The sequence below is a fragment of the Phocoena sinus genome, chromosome 8, assembly GCF_008692025.1.
Source record: "Phocoena sinus isolate mPhoSin1 chromosome 8, mPhoSin1.pri, whole genome shotgun sequence".
NCBI classification, from domain to species: domain Eukaryota; kingdom Metazoa; phylum Chordata; class Mammalia; order Artiodactyla; family Phocoenidae; genus Phocoena; species Phocoena sinus.
Genome location: NC_045770.1, coordinates 48485354 through 48505965, shown reverse-complemented (window position 1 = coordinate 48505965; position 20612 = coordinate 48485354). Strand labels below are relative to the sequence as shown.

The 20612-nt window shown below is 37.1% G+C and overlaps 1 protein-coding gene across 2 annotated transcripts in view; it reads right to left on the bottom strand.

Annotated features, from left to right (window-relative positions):
- DLG2 (discs large MAGUK scaffold protein 2) overlaps positions 1–20612 on the bottom strand; it is a 2048212-nt gene that overhangs the window by 929928 nt on the left and 1097672 nt on the right. Inside the window, exon 1 of one of the 2 annotated variants that reach the window (XM_032641323.1) lies at positions 6564–6641. The exons of the other annotated variant lie outside the window; for it this stretch is intronic. Within the exon in view, the coding sequence (XP_032497214.1) occupies positions 6564–6641 (78 nt within the window). Of the gene's footprint in view, positions 1–6563; positions 6642–20612 lie in introns of those variants that run through there. 2 annotated transcript variants of the gene reach the window in all.

Below are 20612 nucleotides of genomic sequence, written 5' to 3'. Positions count from 1 at the left end.
AACAATTTGCAACTAAAATTCCGTAAACTAGACTGAAGGTAGACTATCTGGATATCTGGTTCCTGGAGGACCCCCAATAAGAAATCAGGTCTTCTGTCTAGCCGCACAGTTACTCAACAGAGATGAAGCACAGGCAGATGAGAAGATGCCTGTTGTGTTGGTCGATCCTTTCTCCACATCACTATCTCACCCGATCCAAGATCAGTTTAAAAAGCACAGGGTCTGAGCGCTTAGGGTGACAGGCTCTGGATTCAACCAGACCTAGCCCTGAATGCTGGTTCCACTACTTATGATCTTGGACAAAATCTGTAACATCTTACACCTCAGTTTCTTCATCTGTAAAATGGGGGCTAATAACAGGATTATCTTAGATGGTTGTAGTGCAGATTAAATGAGATGATACATGCAAAGTGCATGTAATAGTGCCTGAGTAAACTGCTCAATAAATAGGCATTACTATTATCAATAACAATTTTACAGTGGCTTTGTGACCTGCTATCTTTCTCTCCAGCCCGCTCTCCCCCTCCTTCATTTTAGCCATTTCTCTGATCCTGTCCTTTCCTTCTGTCTCCCTCCCTGTCCTGCTAACAGCTGTCCTTGTGCTCTTCCAAGGTGGGCAGCTGCGTTGGGACCTCAGAACAGGTGCTACTGTCCATTTTGCTGCTTGATTCACGTGCCAGGTGACAGGGGAGAACTGCAGGGCTGCATTTAGCGTGGACAAACACCTGTCCTCTCTGTCACCACAGCTAGACAGACACTGGTGCTGAGTCATGCTGCTGCTCACGACTGATGAGCTCTCAAAGACTCAGACGCTCCGAGAAAGAGACCTGAGAGGACAATCTGTCCATCCCTCTCTCCAGGTCAGGCTACTCTTCAACCTACCCTGAGGCAAAAATGGACATAGGAAGATTCTATCATTCACCGAGGATTGGGGAATCTTCAACATCAGGACATTTCTTCTTATGTCTGTGCTCAATTACAGATTTTACATTTAAATTCACTTTTTACACTTATCTTTCATAGGGAAAAATAAACTTGATATCTAGGTCACTGTAAACACATGTATACAGTATATTACGTAATATGCGGTACTCTGTATGTATGTGTGTATACATACAGGGTATTCCTTATTAAGAGCTTGAGCTCTAGAGTCAGCCAGTCAGTCTAATCCCAGTCACCTACCGGTGATGTGTTCTTGTTCTAAAAATTAATAATAAGAGTAATGATCTCACTAGATCCTTGTATAAGCACAGTTCTCAGTTCATAGAAAGAATTCAACAGAAGTTAACTATCATTGTTGTTGTTATTTAGACATATAAGTGTATACTGAGAATCCAGGAGCCTTCTTAAAGGTTTCTCTTTTGCAACCTAAATGGCTCCAGTTTGATTATGGCTTTTAAGCAATTTCTTCTATAACCTTCATTTTCCCTCTATCTATTTACCTTCCTAAATCCAGAATAGCATATGTAATGCTGGTTGAGTCTGATCAGCACAGGACAAAATGTATGATATATTTTAGGGTTGTCTATTATATTTTCCTATGCAAACTATTATTATGATTTGCAAAGAAATAAAAGTGATTTGAAAGCAAGTGTAACCTTTAAACATTTTATTGATATTAACTCATGTAATCCTCAAAATAAACCCATTCATTATTCATTCTTTCAGCTATGCCATACTTCATTGATTCTAAAAATAAACTTTTTTTTTCACATTTTAACATCTCTGAAATCAATGCAATCTTACAGTTGATGATATGTTATAGTTCTGTTGACAATATTTTTCTTTGTAACACATGAAAAAATGGTGCATCTTGCAACTGATGACAACCTAGAGTTGATGAAATAGGATATGAGAGACAACCATATTCCAGGCATTCTTTTAGGCCCTAGAGATATGGTGGAAAAGATTGAATGGTCCTTCATTTCACAGAATCCACATTCTAATGAGAAATGAGAAATAAAGATGATTACAACTGACATACAAGCTGCTGTGGGAGCCGATGGAAGACCCATCCTGGGCTTGTAGGGGCCAGGGAAGGTTTCCTAGTGATGATAATGTCACCTAAGTTTAGAGTTAGGGCTACGGCTAGTCTGTGGTTTAGTAGTCAGCCAAACAGGATAAGCGAAATCCTAGAAGCTAGAAAAAGCATGGGACATTCAGGAATTTGAAAATAGTTCAGAATGCTGATTTAGAGCAGAGAGAAAAGCAGAGGCCATATCATGATGGGCCATGTAGACGTGGTAAGGAGTTTGGAGTGTATCCTGAGACACTGGGGTTCTACTGAAGTACAGGTGTTACTTCTACTTGACAAAGAGAAAACTGAGGCCTAGAGAAGGCATATGACTGGCTTCAGGCTAAATAGCAAAGAACAGGACTATAATTCCCTCCAAGTTCTCACTTTAAGCCCAAGGCTCTTTATGCTCTACCAGTATCACCCAGGACAGTATTCTCTTTTGTTGGCCAAACTGCCAGCAAATACATGACTAAATTTCCCCTTATGTCGGTTTACGTTGAATTAATGTGCTTGGTTTATATGGAGAGAAGGGTAGAACCAGTGTGTTGGTTCTTAAAGAATTCTCCAAGGTGAATATTGCCTAATGTCAGAATATTTGTGCTCAGTTACATCACTCATAGAATATATATCACAGCCAAGCTCATTCACAGTTGTGTCTGTTAGATGATGGATACTGATGCCAGTCTTTTCTAAATGCATCATGCATCTACTTTCATGGTATATGCTTAAAATCAAAATAAATAAATATAAAAATTAAAAACAAATGAAAGAAGCTGATGCAGAAGTGAAGGTTCACAACTTCAAGTGTTTTATACTCTTGCATATGATTATGTCACCAGAAATTGCAGTTCAATTTACCTTAAAGCTGCCCTTTTACAGTAATACAATCTAGAGACTGATTAAATTGAGCAATTTAAGTTGAAATGTGGCAAACAAGGAAGACACTAACTTCTGAATTAAGAACACAGGGTCAAAAAAATTATTTGAATGAAGGTATTCTATTGCAGCCAGGCAGTCTTGATTTCACAGCATCACATTTAAAATAATTTCATTCACAGAATTTGTTAGTATGCACGTACTGTCTTTTTAATGAAAGAATAGCTAAGAGCCTTTTCTTTTTCTTTTTTAGAGCAATTGACAACACGAATCAGCTAACATCTTTGACTTACTCTAAAAAGAGAGTACAACTACAATTGCCAAGCATTTAGGTTTTTTTTTTGGTGAAAGACACCTTTGGTTTTTTATAGGATAAGTAATGAATACAAATGCCATTGTTTAGGTTATGATGATATAACAATTACTAGCTAGTTGAAAGGAATAATAGGTGCCAAGATGATAGCTTGAGACACTTATTTAAAGGCAACAAAGAGTGTAAAGTCTTTATAACAGGACAGACAACTGTCTATTTAAGACAGCTTAGGTACAGTCTTATCTGAAATAAGGGGGTTGAGTTACACCATCAGTAACTTTGATTCGGTAAGCCTCATGACTTATTAAGACAGGTGAATGATAGGTAGATGGAAGAGAGGGCTAGAGACTCAGTCATTTTTACAATAGCTTGGATAAACTCAGTTTCCAATCCTAGCATTAATACTTACTACTAACTCTGTGACCTTGGGCTAGTTACTCTTCTCTCTAGGACTCAAGAAAAACAATTTCTACCTTAGAGGATTAAGTGAAACCCTCTGGCCTAAAGCATTATGTGTGCATGAACAGGGACTATCGTTAATACTGTTACTGTTGTGATTGTTTTATCATTATTATTATTACTACAATTCCATGCAGCTATTTAATTCTATTGGCATTAGATGAGGTAAAACAGTAGGCCAGGCAACCATGAATAAGGTACACTGCATGTTTAGGGATGGCATTTAGGCTTGCACATTCCCAATTAGCTTTTCAATTAACCCCAGCCTTGAGGAATATACTTCCCCAACCACACCTGAATGCTAAAGTAGGACTGATTGGGTATGATGGGTGCAGGTTGTTTTAATTAGAAAAGGAGAAAATAAACTATGTTACCTATAGCAAAAAGAAGCCCAAATTTATAGAAGGTACTAAAACAAAATCACAGTCACTGTCTCTGATACAGATTTATACTCCCAAATGCTAAAATCTGCTCTGAAGCTATCAATAGTTCTTTCACACTTAAGTATACCGGTCATTTTCTAAATAAAACTCAACAATAATCTTGCTTCATACATCTTCCTTCTTTGTATAATAAAGCATGACAACATATAGTCAGCAGCACCTTACATCCCCCTTCCTGTTTGTACTTATATGATCTCTGCTGTTACAGTAATACATTATAGGAATTTATCCAGCTTGCAGTATCATTTGTTAACTGCCTTCTCGGTAGAAGTATATTACTGTACTCATTAGACAAATATTAAAATTCACAGAGTTGGTTTTAAATAAGCCATATGATAAAATGAGGTACTCAGAATAAATAAACTATTTCCCTTCGCTAAGCACCGACTGAGGGCCTTGTTGTTCATTGTTCAAGGCAGCACACCTTTTAATTTATTCCAGAAACGCTGTGGATACAAATTCTGTGGAAAAAAGAAAAAAAAAAACCGAGACGCTACTTTCATGTTAGTTATCATCATTTAGTGCTCAAAATTAACTCCTTAGTTCCTCTGGCTAACACAAGGGCATTAGAGTTAATAATTTTTCCTTTAGTCTTTATCACTCAGGGAGCAAAACTTCAGTTCTCTAATGTTGATTTCCTTACTCTCTGAGTAACACAAATAAAGTATTATCTCTGAGTAAGATAAAATATTAAAAACCCTTAACCCCACATTTGGTTTCTTCTTGCTTGTTCCAAGCAATGGCCATTACAGAAATGAAATGGAGATACTGAAGGCCCCTTACTAGCTTCTTCCCACACTCAAGAAGCAGAAGCCCGTGTTAGTTCCTTGGATTAACATCCTTTTAGGTTCTGTACACTGAATTTCATAGAGCTGGTGTTCTCCACATTCAGGCCCAAGCCTGAATTAAGTATCACTGGGAGATTCTACTTTTCTTTGCATACTAATTTGGCATAAGGCATTATCTCCCAATGGTTTTCAGAGCCATTTGTGGTCCCTGACAGTCCCCTCATCCATACAACCTGTAATTTTCATAGGAAGAAGGCACTTTTTCAAAATATTTGCTCCAGTGAAAGACCCACTTTCAAGTCTCTTTCCTTAAAGCAGAACAAAACAACACAAAGCAAAACCCTCAAAACCCAACTGTTCACAATATATGGTGTTGGTATATGATAATTAGGTTTGTAATTGTTTTACCTGCGATATATGGAAAAGGAAAGAAATCCATTCTACCCCACCCTTGCCTCCCTCTACTACTCCTCCAGCAAAAGTGCCATTAAATAACAAGTCTGTCAACATTCTACAATCCTCAGATCTGGACATTCTGAAAGGCTACAACCCTAATGTCAGAACTCCAGTGATGTTTTTTTCTCTTTTCACACTACTATCATCTTGGTTTATCACTGGATTCTTGTCCATTTTATCAACATCCCCACTCTGAAGGAATAAATAGCAAGATAAAGTGAAGGAATCTTTGCAGTTGAGAGCAAGGACTGTGCCACAGGCCAGGAAAGCCTCCTCTGGTTCGATCTCAAGAGTAGGTCTAAGCTCTAAGACAGGATGCTTGACCAAAGATCACATCCTCAAAATAATATGGAAAAATCTCAGTTTCATAAAATGTTGTTTTCTTGGGAAGCTTCCCCATCACCTAACAAGTTGGATACCGATATCCTAAATATGACAGTTTGGCCAGTGCCTCTGAAAGCATAAGGCAAATTAGAGACGCAAGCTTGTTATGCAGCTTAGGACTTACAGGCCTTTTTCATTTCTTAGAGAAAGAAAACTAATGAGGTAAATCTACATAGAGGTTCTCTGGAAACAACCAGTCATGCTGAATAAAAGAAATACAAAGCCATTCTCTAAATGGCCAGGACTATACGATTATAAATAGAATTCTTGCTCATTGTAAACACTTTGGAAGTGATGGCTTTGTTCATCTGAGAAGATATCAAGCACCCCTGTGGAGTCTGGTCAATGTTACTGAGAGTTCCAAATATGTGCTCCTAGGACACACACTAGGACACAAGTACTGGAGGAAGGCTCAGGGATTTATAATGCCCCCTTCAGAACCAAAGATTTCAGTAATAAAAATAAGCCAGTGTAGCAACAAGTTTACTAGAGAGCTCCCTGAAGAAGCAAAGATTTCAGCTGCTCAATTGCTTTCACCCTGTGCCATTTAAAGGAATATTAAGCCTCTGTTGAGACACTATCAATTGATGATTTCACCAAATATTTTGTCTGAACAGCTAATGACTCTGCTTGACCGCCCCAGGCCTCTCGCCCAAGTAGCCAGGCTCCAAGAGTTCCCCCTTCTGCAAGTGGCAGGACTACATTCCCAGCGAGAGGCAAGTTTGCATCCCAAGCTAAAAAAGCCTGCGTCTGTATTCACTCAGACCAGCAGTCCAGAGCAGGCAGTTGGCAAATCGAAGAGGTAATCATCCCCACTCATTCCCTACCTTTTCGGATTTCGCCTTCCTGGCGTTGTGCACGAACCTGCGACCCAGCTTCTTGGCATACCAGATAGAGGCAAACATAGCGATGCCAATGGAAGGAATTCGCAACGAAGCTCCTGCACAATCAACTTCCCACCTCGGATCAGAGACAAGCGGAATCGGTCTGGAGCTGTCACTTGCAGGCTGTTGCTTTCTCAGTTCCTCTCATGCTGGTTAGCCGAGGGAGAGGGTGGGAGGAGGGAAGGGGCTGGGGGGAAGGGCAGTCCTGTTTGGCCAGTCCGCAGGTATATTTACATCCTGCCAACAGGAGGTCCGGGTCAGGCGGGCGGGCGCTGCCTTCCCAGCCGGCGCACACACATCCAGGCGGCTAAGTATCTGCCTGCAGTTCTTCGGTTCCGTCACCACCAAACTCCATGCGTGTCAGGAGGAAGGGAAGCCGCAGTCAACTCCTCCGGGAGGTGGCTCACCTCCCGCTCTGGGCTCCGGCAGTTGCTTTCCTCGCTTGGCTTCCCTCTGCCTTGACAGTACGTGCTGGCGGCAGTGGCCGCGGAAAGACAGATCCACACACAGCCTCGCAGGTAAATCAGCCAATACAGGAGCTGCCAGGCACGGAGGAGAGGTAGGGTCACCACGGACTTGGCCCTGTGGGCACAAACAGGTGTCCCCGGAGCCTGGAGCACGCTCTGATCCTCCGAGAAGATCGGACCGTGACGGTGGCTGGAAAACAGAAGTGTCCTTCCTTTGCCCCCTCCTCAACTCCATTTGGTCCAAGGAAAATCCTACCTGTGCTCATCAGCCAGTCTTACCCACAGTTTGCAAGAATAACACTATTTCTTTGCAGGCTGGCCCGGGACAAAGGGCGAAGTGAACAGGATGAAATCTATCGCCTAATGGCGGAGTGAAGGTCCTCAGCTTTTAAACTCATTGGTTCCACCCCTAAAGCAACCTGGGCTGCTTTTATAAGCACAGGTTTACTGCCTGAAGACTGAGTAATGGAGAGGGGCTTAAATCTACCTTCAAATCAAAATAGAACAATGTACTCCCTTTTCTTTTAACAAGGGAGTTTTCTTGTAGTGATAGCCAGTGTTAAATGGAGGATTGTAATATCACTTTTGAGAAGGTAGATTTATGGCAACTCTTAAACCATTCTCCTTTGAAGAATTCTCACGTTTGATTCTACCACCAAGTGTTTCCAATTTCAATTACCTTACTAGGGTTTAGACTATTATGAGGCATTTTAAAGGTAAAGTCAATTTTAAGAGACAGGTGTTTCCTCCAGCGAGAGATAATGTCTAAGCCTTTGCCCATCCTACTAGAGGACAAAAAAATAAACTGCTCATCTCAGCAAGGAAAACCTTCCATCCACTGATCCACAAATGAGACTCAGTCCAGCAAATGTTTTCCATTTGATCTGAAAGATTTGCCCTAGGGATCATCTGTTGGCCAAAGAATGTCAACACACTTACAGAAAATTGGAAAAGAATTCCCTTCTCTCACTCTACGTCACTTGAGGTTTACCCCCAAAGAGTGCTGGGTCTCCAGTGAACAGAATGCCATTTTATAAAGTACACTGAATATCCTCATAAGCAATCGGAGGTAGAACAAGGCAGTGTGGGATCAGGACCCATGTCCATGTTACTCACTAAAGTAATCCTGGTGCCTAGAACTGTGTTGAACACAATGCATTCAATGTATGTTTGCTGAATAAATGAATAAGCTGGGTTCAAACCTTGGCTTTGTTTCTAAATGTTTCCTTGTTTTCTCTGAGCTTGATTTGCCTCATCTGTAAAATAAAAGAATTGGGCAGAAGATTTTGGAGGCCCCTTCCCGCCCTGTGAGTCTATGATTCTGATTCCTAGTCTAGGGGTCTCCATGTGAGTATTGAACAGAAATGTCTAGTGCTCACCGGGGGCACAGGCTCTGGTAAAATGACTCAGTGTTCTGAAAAGCCAACCGTGGTACCCTTGGGGCAGCCCAGATTCTTCTACCTTCATCAACACGCCTAACTGCCACCTGGGGTTTGCCATTAGCTGTTACTTTTGCTCTGTGTTCTCATTTCCTATGCACTCTACTTTCCTTTAATTTCCCTTTGACACTCTTAGACAACCCTTGTGCAAAATTCACCACATCACACCTTGTACTCTTTGGGAAAAAAAAGTGCCACAGAAATCCAACAAATAAATAAATGACAACACCTGCTTAGCTTTCAAAGAGCTACTTGGTAGGACCACAGCTTATCCCAATATTGCTGTGATGTTAAAGGAATTCACTCTTCCCGCATATGCGTTTGTCTAAGCTGTGATTTAGTTAAAAGACTGTTCAGTTAACAGAATAAAGTCGATGAAAAGGGGAGGGGGAGCAATCATCCCTATATTAATGAGTAGAAATTTCCATTTTTAATATTTGAAGATGGAATCCAACAATAAAGAAGTGAGAAATCAATACCGAGCTTTCATATCACTGATACCATAGAGGAAATCAAAGAATGTTAATTTACTCTGATGAGACTACCAGATCATAAAACAATTTTTGCACTTTCTTCATAAGCTAAGGTTTCTTAAGTCACTAAAACTGGCGCTTGGTAAGATCTTTGACGCTTGATCATTTTGTTGGTTGGTTTTGCTGTTATATTGAACCCTTAATGACCTTCTTCACACACCTGACCCAGAGGCTTTATGAACTTTTATAGGATGGAGTTCTTAAGAAAATAAATTGGGCCTACCAGCTGAGATTTAACTTTAAAGATAACAGTAATAACTATTATTCCTTAAATAGGTATTTGGAGATAGAAAGGGCAGTGTGGAATAGGTCATTTGTAGTCAGGGCCTACATGTAAGGCAAATGCTTAGCACAATGTAGGTATTCAAAATATAGTTTTTGAATATGTCCATGGCAAAATAAGAGAATTCACACACTTGGAAACTCTAGAAGAGGCAGTAGAAGCATATCCACAATTTTCAGTTGTAAAAGATTTTTTAAAGATGGGTATCATGTCGATGGAATGAAGTCATTGCCATGTTATACAACCATCTTTGCTGGCCTCTCTCTGGGCAGGTGTACCTGCTACAAAGAAGGCGGCAGCTGCCTACAATAAATCCTAATAGTCTTTAACCATTGCTCTGCTGATTGAGACAACTTCTACAGCTCTGCTGTGTATGGAAAACAAGTTTTTCAGATGCTTTCCATCTGTACATCATCAGTACCTGGACAGACATTTTCCTTTATAATTTCATTTTTAATACCTCTCATATGACAGAAGCCTACCAGTGCAGCTGAGTTTGGGATGCAACATTAATCCTTTTAAGCAGCTTTTGGTCCATGCCTCAACACATACAGTGTGAGTCTCCTCTGAATTCTCAAGGTAAATGCAATATTTAAATCAAGCCATTAAGAATTACACAGCTACATTTTCTGCCTAGCACACACATGATTTTCTTTTAAAAATCATCTAAATATATCATAAATAATTATAAAAACAGAGTAAATATTAAGCCCTAGAAATTAATATCTGGTAGCTTGAAAAGCTGTCTAGGTTAGGTGTATGGTATATACCAAAGAAAATACGTGTTTGAAATATAAAAAGTTAATGTACAAAACCAGTAAACATTTAAATAGTTGTTTGATTTGTTTGTATATATAATATACATAGTTGATAGCCCTTAAAGTCTGATATTAGTCTATTATCAAACAGCAGGTGTCAAATAGACACTACATAGAATTTATGACTAAAAGAAGATAAACATAATATTTAACTTTAATTCACAGAGATGCCAAAATGTTGATGTTCGTTACCTCTGTAGAGAGTAGTGAAAAGAGAGGATAAAAACAGTTACATTTTAGTCTATATAGTTGTGCAATATTTGAGTCTTCTACAATGAGAATATACTCATGTTATTACTTATATGATTAAAAAGGTAAGCAATACTTTTCCACAAAAATGTATTAATTATTATTACTATTGTCAAGCACTGGGGACCGCAAACTGAATAAGATACAGTCCCTCCTCTCAAGAAGTTGTATGTAGTTGGGGACATAGATGCATAAAATGATAAATTTCAATGCCGAATGGCATAACAACAGATGTGTGAAAAATAATGTGGGAGCTCAGAAAGAAAATTACTGTTTTTGTGGTTTCTATATAAGCCCAATAATGAATGTCAACTGGAAAAAGCACAATAATTAGTGTCGATGTAGTAGATAAAAAGGCAAAGGAATAGCTCATACTTTCTGCATGTTTTATCTGTATGGACAATAGGAAAAATGGTCACTCTAGTTGTATATGTACATTAAAACCAATGACCCAGTTGCAAATAGTTATTTTTCTGCCCCAAAGAACCAACCAGTCATGGATAAGTGTGAAAAAATGTTTGAGTCACTACAAATAACAAGCCTATTGACTCTAATTATAATGAGCGAGGCCTTCTTCTTTTTTCTGCTCTCAAAATCATCACAATCAATTCTTTAGTCTTTCAATATCTCATATGTCCTTTCTTTTAAATGTTTAATTATATTTAGGCACCCAGAGATACAAAAAAGTAATATAACACTCACCAATGTACATACCACCTAGATTTATTAAATGTTAACATTTTGCCATATTTGATTCAGATTGATTTTAAAGAAATAAACTCTTCAGAATATAATCAAAATCTCCCACCTCACTCCATTCCACCTTGAATTCATCTCAAAATAATGCTCAAGAAACATTCTTGTACCTCTCTCTTTAAGGACATACAACTTTATCTAGAGTAGATACTTCAAAATGTAATTGATGGATCATAGGATATGTCCATTGGTAGTTTATGTGAGTCCTACATTCTAGATGACATGTTATAATCAGACATTAATTTTTTCAAACATAATGTATACTGTTAACTCTTTGTAGTTTTGATGTGCATTTTCTTAATCACTGGTGAGGCTTAGCATTTTTTCATATGTTTATGGCTATTTGAACTTCCTTCTATTCATAGCCTTTGTTCATTTTTAAATTAGGCTATATCTTACTGATTTATAAAAGTATTTTATGTATTCTGGACACTAATTCTTTACTACATGCACTGAAAATGTCTGCTCCCAATCTCTGACTTGTCTTTTAATTTCATTTATGTTTTGTCATACACAGTTCTCACGTACTGAAATTTATCAATGTTTTCCTTTATGTGTGTACATTTTGTATCTTAAGAAAAATTTTCCCTATCTCAAGTTCATAAATAAATCATCTTATATTTTCTTCTAAGTCTTAAATTTTTTAAAAACATTTTATGGTGTGAGATGGGAATCTATTCCCCCCCATATTTATGGCCAGTTGTCTATCTTTATCCTAAGTCATATGCCTAGATCACATGAGTGTGCATTTAATTATTTCTGGGTTCTTTTTTGATTGTTCTATTTTTATTTACCTGTGCTAATACCACATCATCTTGATTACTATGCTTTATAATAAATATTGACATTTGAAGTGCTAATCACCCTTTTCATTTGATCTAATTTTTCAAATTAAGTTTTATAAAGTTGTACAATTGATGATTTTAATACTATACCCAGTATTCCATGTTATTGTTTGAGAGTATTTTAGTTCCATCTTGTTGTAGTAGTTCTATTCCAGACCAAATCTGTCATTATTATCACCGTTATTTATTACTTTACAATTAAAAGTCAAAATAACTCCCACATGTATTAATTTATTTTCTCATTATTTTTAGCATCCTAACCCTCCTAATTTTCCTTCTTACTGATGTATATAGTTTAATAGTTATTTCTGCAAAAGTCTGTGACGGTTAAATATGTTCAAAATTTTTATATTTTTCCTGAACTGTCTACATTCACCTTAGAGTTTGAAGGATAACATAGGTAAATAAAGATTTCTAGATTGACAAGATTTTCCCTCAGCACTTTGAAGATATTATCTCATACCTTCTTCTGGTATCTATTTTTATGATAAGATGTCTGCTGTCGATCCAATTGCTCTATTTTAAGAATGTGTCTCTTTTCCATGATTTGTTTGAAGACTTTTTGTCTCTTTGAGCTACAGTTGTAATACAATATTTTTCTAAAATTCTGCTTGGAATTCATTATGTTTCTTCAACCTGATTAGTTATAAACAAGTATCAGTCATTATTTCTTCTAGTACGTCTTCCCCTTCATTCTCTCTATTCTCTCCTCCTAATATCCTGTTATATTTTTCCTGGACCTTTTCATGTGACCCATCCTATTGCTTTTATACCTCCTATTATTCTTCTCCTCCCTTGTTTGTGCTTCTTTCAGGGTTATATTCTCAGACCTCATTCTTACTTTTTTATCTTAAGTTTTAATCTATTGTCTTACCTATCTACAGAGTGTTTATTTTTAATGAATTATTATATATATATTTAAATTTCTAGGCATTCTATATATTAAATTCCTCCCAGCCTCTTATCATGGTGTTCTATTCTTTTATTATGACATTTATTCCTTCCTCCATCATGTTTTTAATTTAAAACATATTCAATTTGTAGTCCTTATCTGGTACTCTTTTCATCTAGTATTCTTGGAAGTCTAATCATGCTGATTCTACTCATGGTGGGTAGCTTCTGCATGTCACTATACATTTTTATTCTAAGATCTTCTTTAGTAAGATTGTACTTCCTGTGGGAGTCCCAGGGACCTTTAATTGCGTAATTGTTGCTACAGAATAATTTTGCACATTCTTCTGCTAGTTGCCCAGAGATTTCACTAGTTCAGGAGCAGTCCCATGTTTAATATATTTGGCTTAGTGTTATTCTGTTCACACAAAAGTGTTAAATTTACTTTTTTTTTTTTTTTTCATTTTTCTACTCATAATAGAAATACTCTTCATTATTGCTTCCCTGGGCTAATGGGTGAAGTTTTTAGAAGCCCTCTCATTAAATGAGAACGCTTTTAAGTTTTCAGTTTTACGCAGGGCTCTCGGTTTCATTTTTATTCCTTTGGTGATCCTAAGGTCAACTTTCTTGCCCTGATCAAAACCCCACACTCTTACTCCAAGGATACCTATTGAGTCCCATATATCCTGGGATGCCATAGTCAGCTCAAGAAATCACTGCTCTAGCCATCACTTTATACAAACTCAGATAAGTCAAACTGGCTTGCCTCTAACTTAACACTCCCTCCATCTTCCCCCAAATAAAACCTAGAGAATTTAACTGGCCTACATGTGAGGTTTTAGTGTTTAATAAGCATGTCTGACAATAGTATGTATAAGATTTATTGTGAAATGTTTCATGCAAGAGATTGCCAGGAAGTCACCTAATTAAAATGCTGTTTAAAAGACACTCTCATATGATAATTAATTACCTCAAGTTAGATGTGAGATAGACTACCACCATCATATTTGTGACCTTGGACAAGTAATGTCAATTCTATAAAGTGGGTAATAATGGAAACAATGCCATTGTGTTGATAATAAAAATCAAATGAGATAATACACGTAAACTGTTTAGGGCAGTACCTGACACACAGTATGGGTGCAATAAAAATGTTTATTTTTATTTTTTATTCATCCTCTAATCTTTAGGGAAGACCAAAAAAAAAGAAAAAGGAAAAAAAAAACACAACGATAGTCTAGACAGAGAACACGTGCTTAGTATTATGAAGCAGAGAATTTTTTTTTAAACTCTTTTTATGATTGTATTTAATCATCCTCAATGTTAGGAAGTCTACCTTCTTAAGTTCTTTCCTCTTTTTTATTCCATTAGTGCAGAAAACAAATCAGTTTCCAAACCCTTGTAAAAATCTTTCATAAATTTAAAGACTTTCAGTTTCACAAATGTCTCTTTTCTGAGCCAAATGAATATTTTAAGCTTTCTAAATAGTTTTTTTCTTTTTTGAGAGTCTTCTCAGAGCCTCTTTTCATTTTACAGATTTCTCATAAAAAGAAAAACTCAAATGGATCCTGAATTTATATAGTAGTTCTGAATCCACATGTTATGATTGGCCACATGCTTACAATTAAATTTTGCTACAACTGGGGATATAGATTGATATGGCAATAACTATCAAAGGAATGTAGAACTGAGTGGATATAGGTGAGGAGCAAAGTTCAAGAATATCAAGCCAGCAGCCAAGAAAGAATGGATATCACATGAAACATGCAAGAACTTTAACTTGTGAGTACAAAAATCAATGCAATAAACAAGACCACAGACAGTTTTCCTGATAAAGCTACACAATGCTAAAAGATGGGTAGTTGAGTAATTTTGTAACAGAGAATTCTACTCAATCCCTTTAAATTTACATGCTTTGCCAAAGCTTGCCACAAATAAGAGACATTTAAACACCGCCCATCTAATTAGAGCCCTTCGGCATGGGAACTTTCTTATCAATTATGATTCAGTTATACAGTCCAGTATTCTAGCTATCTCAACAGCAGGATTTCTCGCACCCATGGAAGTGGGGTGCTAATTTTGGAGTAACTGCTTTTAGCTTTAATTTCACTTTTACCAGTTGTCTTACCTCTGGGTATTGGACTCTATAATCAATTTCTAAAGTCACCTTAAACAAATAATCTGTTAGTCCATAACAATAAGACCCAAGAATTGATCTATAAGAGAATGTTCTTTTAAGTCCAATGGCCATTTCTGATGAAGTTATCCCCTTGCCATATCATCTTTTGGGTCTTCACCAAAGTATTTTCTGTTTCCCAGACACACACATTCTATGTGATTGAATCACTGTACATGCTGTTTCCTCTGCCTGCAGTCCTAACTCTTCACCTCACTTTCTGCTCCTTTTCGTCTTTGTGGTTTGAGAAATCTTTACACATTTTTTGAGACTTGGCTCAGTAATTCTCTATGAAACCTTTCCTGATCCCTTGAGACAGGGCCAGTTTGTACTAATGCACTAAAACTAACATTTCCTATTGCACTTGTACACATCTCAGGTTTGGCTCTTACGACATTCATTTGTGATTACTTTGAAGTTAAGTGTTGCCCCCTAAATGACTGAACAATTCAAGAAAATCCCTTATTTATTTTTCTATCCTCATGGTCCTTTGCACATGGTAGCCACTCAATAAATATATCTGAATAATTTAATAGTTATTTGCTGAATGAATACACAAATGAATGAGCATATCACTTGAATTAAACTCCTTCATACTCCTGGGAGAAGAAAGAAAGGCACTATATAGACCCACATTAAGCATTTATTATTACCCTCTATTTGTATTTTTACCTCATACTCGTCTTCATACATTAAGAGATAAATCAAAGTCACTGTTAGAAGGGTTCAAAGTGCTTTGAAAACCAACGTTTCAAAAGATAAATCAATGAGACTTGTTGATTCGTGGCCTACCAGCTGGCCATTTTTTCACTGTGTAATTCCACCCCTTCCATAGATAGATACAGGTGATCTTTTGCAAAATTTAATACAGAAAACTATATTCATAAATAAATAACTCCTTTTTTCATTTCCTTAAAAATGAGACCCACTAATGAAAACACATAATCTATTCCTTTTCCATCCTGCCTCCTACATAAAAACAGAAACAGCAGCTGCTGAAATCCTCAGTGCAAATGTCAATTGCAGATAGTGTTACCGAAAATATTCCTGATATTAATTGTAACCTCTCTCTGGCTTAAAGAATATAAAGGAGACCAACTTGCTAGGTGCCTCCGCTATGTCAGCTACTTTACGTTAAGCATCTTTACATGAAATTAATGTACTTCATCTTTAAGGTATACAAAGTATTTTGCCCACAAAAGTATTTAACTTGCCTTACCTCAGTATTTATCTAACCTCATCCATTTTTGCACGTTCGCATAATACCTCTATTGTTGTTTAGGTTATTTTAAAATTTAATTTGACTCACTTTTTATTTAAATAAATTTATTTTAAATAAACTTGTCATCGCCAGAATAAACAAAAGACATCTCCATAATAATGTATAAATTATGTTTATACATGTTTATTAATAATATTAAAAAGTAAAATAAAAACCAGAAATAATTTATAAAGTCTAGTTGAAAAGAGAATTGATGGCTTATATTCTAGTTCCAATTTTTCTTTTCTAATTTAGATTAAAATTAAAGTATAAGTATTTTTTAAGTGTTTGCCATGTACCATCTTAAGTAAACCACAATTCTCTTTGAAAAGAGAACTGATGGTTTATATTCTAGTTCCAACTTTTCTTTTCTAATTTAAATTAAAATTAAAGTATTTTTTAAATGTTTGCCATGTGCCATCTTCAGTAAACCACACTTTAGGAAATAGTCTCATCTTATTTGATCATCTCAAGAAATCTCTGAGTCAGATAACATTATCTACCTTTTATATATTAGAAAGTGATATTTCTAAGACATTAAGTAACTTAATCCTGGTTTGCTCCTCCCTTAATTCTTGATTTTCAAAACTTGTCTGGTCTTCAATGTTCCTGTCTTTAAGATAGAGTGTAACAGTACAAAAAATATCATGCAATAGCTTATGATGAAATAAAAATAAATAAAGGGGCAAGTGCTGTGAGTTCAGATAATATTCACTAGCCCACGTGCTGGAGTAGAGAAGACAGACTTTCAACAAGAAAGGAAATTTGAGTTGGTGCTGAGAAAACAGATCAAGACAAAAAGTATATGTATTGCTTGAAACAGCATGAGTAAAAGTAAAAAGGCTGGAAAACATGAGATGTGTTTGAGGAATAGTGGGAAAGAAGGAAGAAAAGGCTGTAGCCATACTGTAATTAGAGAATGCCAATAAACACTTAATCATGACAAATATGGTCAGAGTTGGAGAGTCGGCAGAATGATGGAGGAAGAAGAGATAATGAGGGTCTTAGTTAGGGTGATGATGGTAGGAAAAAGGTAAAAGCAATGTTAGAAACGTTTTTTCTTGACACCTTAGATGAGATTTGGATCCCTGACTCAGTCCCTTAACACAATACATTACTTTTCACAATATTTTGTCACATTGACGATGATCTATTTAGTATATATATTTTCCTTGCTTTCCTTGTGGAACATTCCAGGAAAGTAGGGAACTTGCTTGTGTTTTCACCATTGTATCTTCTGTGTCTAACAAAGTGCCTGGTGCATAATAAGTGCTCTGAAACAAATTTTCTAAATACATGAATAAAAAAAGGAATAACGAAGGAGATAGAATATGTAAAAATGTGACAGGTGTTTTATAGGCTGAGCACTTGAAGTCAAAAGTAGCTGGAGATTCGAGCCCATGGAACTTGGAGATATCTCTAAGACAAAGGAAGCATTTGCTTTAGAGCACCCCCTTCTTTCATTTTACTTTCTATTTCTCCCCTTGTCTCATTATAATCTTTTAAAATTTATTTTATTTATTTATTTTTGGCTGCATTGGGTCTTTGTTGCTGTGCGCGGGCTTTCTCTAGTTGCGGTGAGCAGGGACTACTCTTCCTTGTGGTGTGCAGGCTTCTCATTGCCATGGCTTTTCTTGTTGTGGAGCACAGGCTCTAGGCACGCGGGCTTCAGTAGTTGTGGCTCACAGGCTCTAGAGTGCAGGCTCAGTAGCTGTGGCGCACGGGCTTAGTTGCTCCACGGCATGTGGGATCTTCCCGGACCAGGGCTGGAACCCGTGTCCCCTGCATTGGCAGGCAGATTCCTAATCACTGCACCACCAGGGAAGCCCCTCATTATACTTTTAAGTATTCTTATTTTATAGTCTCTTATGAAATTTTCACTAATGAATTTCTTAGAGATTTAATATAATTTGTTGATTATTCCTCGTAGTCAATAGTGTCCACGTGAGGGTTCTTTGTAAGCTCCTCTACAGCAGAGGATTTTTTTTTAAAGGAAGTGTTGTTGACATTTTCTATTTCAGTGTATTCTAGGAGGTTTAACCTGTGCCCTGGGGATTTCTACATCCATATAAAAAGTGAAAGGGGTAATGCTGTGTTAATTTTTAGATCTGTTCAAGTTGTGATGGCTCTGGAAAAGATAGGAGTATATATGTCAAGTAAGCAAAGTAATGAAAAAAAAACCCCTTCCTCCATTCATTCATTTATTCAACACTTTTGAGGGTTGCTATGCACCCACCGTATTTCTAAGCAATGGGAATATAACAATGAACTGAACAGACAACAATCCCTACCTCATGTTCACATTTTAGTGTAGGGAGGAAATAATAAGAAAGATAAATAGCAACATATATCGTCTATTAAATATTGATACAAGCTAAAGAAAAAATAGAACAGATAAATGGAATAAAAAGTGTTAGAGTGGTTAAATTTTTTGATAGGCTGATTGAGGTAAACCTCATTGAAAAAGTCACTCGAGTAGAGATCTTAAGGAAATGAAAGTAAGCTAGAAGGATATATGGGAAATGAATATTCTATGCGAGAGACTATGGCTGGCTTGTCTGATGACATTATGGAGGTCAGTAGCTGAAGCAGAGTGAGAAGAAAGACAGTATAAAATAAGATCAGAAAGGTAGAGAGGTGAGTGAAGGGAGAATGTGGAAAGTAGAACTTGTAAGCCTCATAAGCTATTGTGGGCAAATTGGCTTTTGCTGTGAATGAGGTCGGGAGCAATTTCAGAGTAGCAACACGATATGAATAATGTTTTAATAAGGTCATTCTTGCTGCTGTCTTGAAAATTTTGACTGTAGGGGGTCAAGGCTGGAAGCAGAGATAATAATTAAGAAAGTATTGCAATGATCAAGTTTAAAGGTAATGGTAGCTTGGACAAAACTAATGCACATGGAAATAAAAAACAATGGTTGGGCTCTGGACATATTTTTAAGATAGTGGATATGGGTATGAGAGAAAGAGAGGAGCAAGGATGACTCCAGACCTATTGACATGAGCAACTAGAAGGCTACATTTACCACCAGCTGAAATGAATTTTGTGGATAGAGCAGGTTTCTAGGGAAAAATAAGAAGTTTGGTTCTGGACATGTTAATTTTGAGATATTTTTAGACATCTGAGCGGAGACATCAAGGGAACTGCTGGATATACAGGTCTAGCATTTCAAAGAAGATATTGGCATATAGCTGGTATATAAAGCCATGATCACTAGCTGAGTTACTGAAAAAAGCTCAAAACCAAGTCCTTGAGCATTGCAACATTTATAGTTGTCTATTTAATATATAGTTTCCTTACTGAATGGTGAATTCTGTGAAAACAAGGGACAAAGTGAAAGTAATACAAGAAAGTTGAGAATTTATGCAATAGAAGTGATTAGAGAATGAATTTCTACCAGATTTAAACTGGGTAGGAAAAGTAGTAAAGCTAGGAGAAAGGTGATAACCAGAAAAAAGATAAGATCAATGAATATAAGATAAGGTAGGGGTCAAAAGATCATTGGAGTCAAGGTACATACAGATATCTAAGGCTTGTATTGGATTTTATATGGTTAAAATGTTTATCAAATTTAACATCAAGTATTTAATATGAGTCAAACAATTACTTATTTTATTCAATCTTAAAAGAATTCTATGAGGTGGCTCCAGTCTACACATAAGTAGACTCAGAGAAGTTAAGGAACTTTCTGGAAGTCACTCAACTAACAGTGGCACTGTGTGAATCCAGCCAAGGTCTGCCTCAGAATCCCCTCTCCTGACTACAGATGAGGGCAGGGTGCCTGTCCTTTGGTATCAGTCCTCTTTCCCTGGGGCAGGGACTTTAGCTCCTATGAGCATGCTAGCTGTGTGAGGGATCAGAAAACCCTCTTCTTATTCTCTGTGTTCATATCCCTTGATGTCTTTGGTGAAGTATTCAGTGAAGTCTTCGTGAAAGTTCCATTCTGTCTCACAGGAGTTGAAAAGAGTTAAAGAGAGGTTTTATTCATGATAGGGCGAAATCATGCCAGGAAGCAGTTCTACCCTGGGTTCTGCCAAAGGAAAGAGAATTCAGGGGAACTGAGCTAGGGCATGGATCCAGTGCCCCATCTTCATAGTCTCATAAAAGTACTAGTAAAGTAGATGATTAGCAGTTGGAATTGCAGAGCTGAAGATCCAGAGGAAGATGATAACTAGAGGCATAAATTTGGGAGCTATCCTCATGGTGAAGATAGAGGAAATAGATATGTTCTTACAGCCAACTGAACTCAGGAAAATGTCCAGCCAGTGAGAGA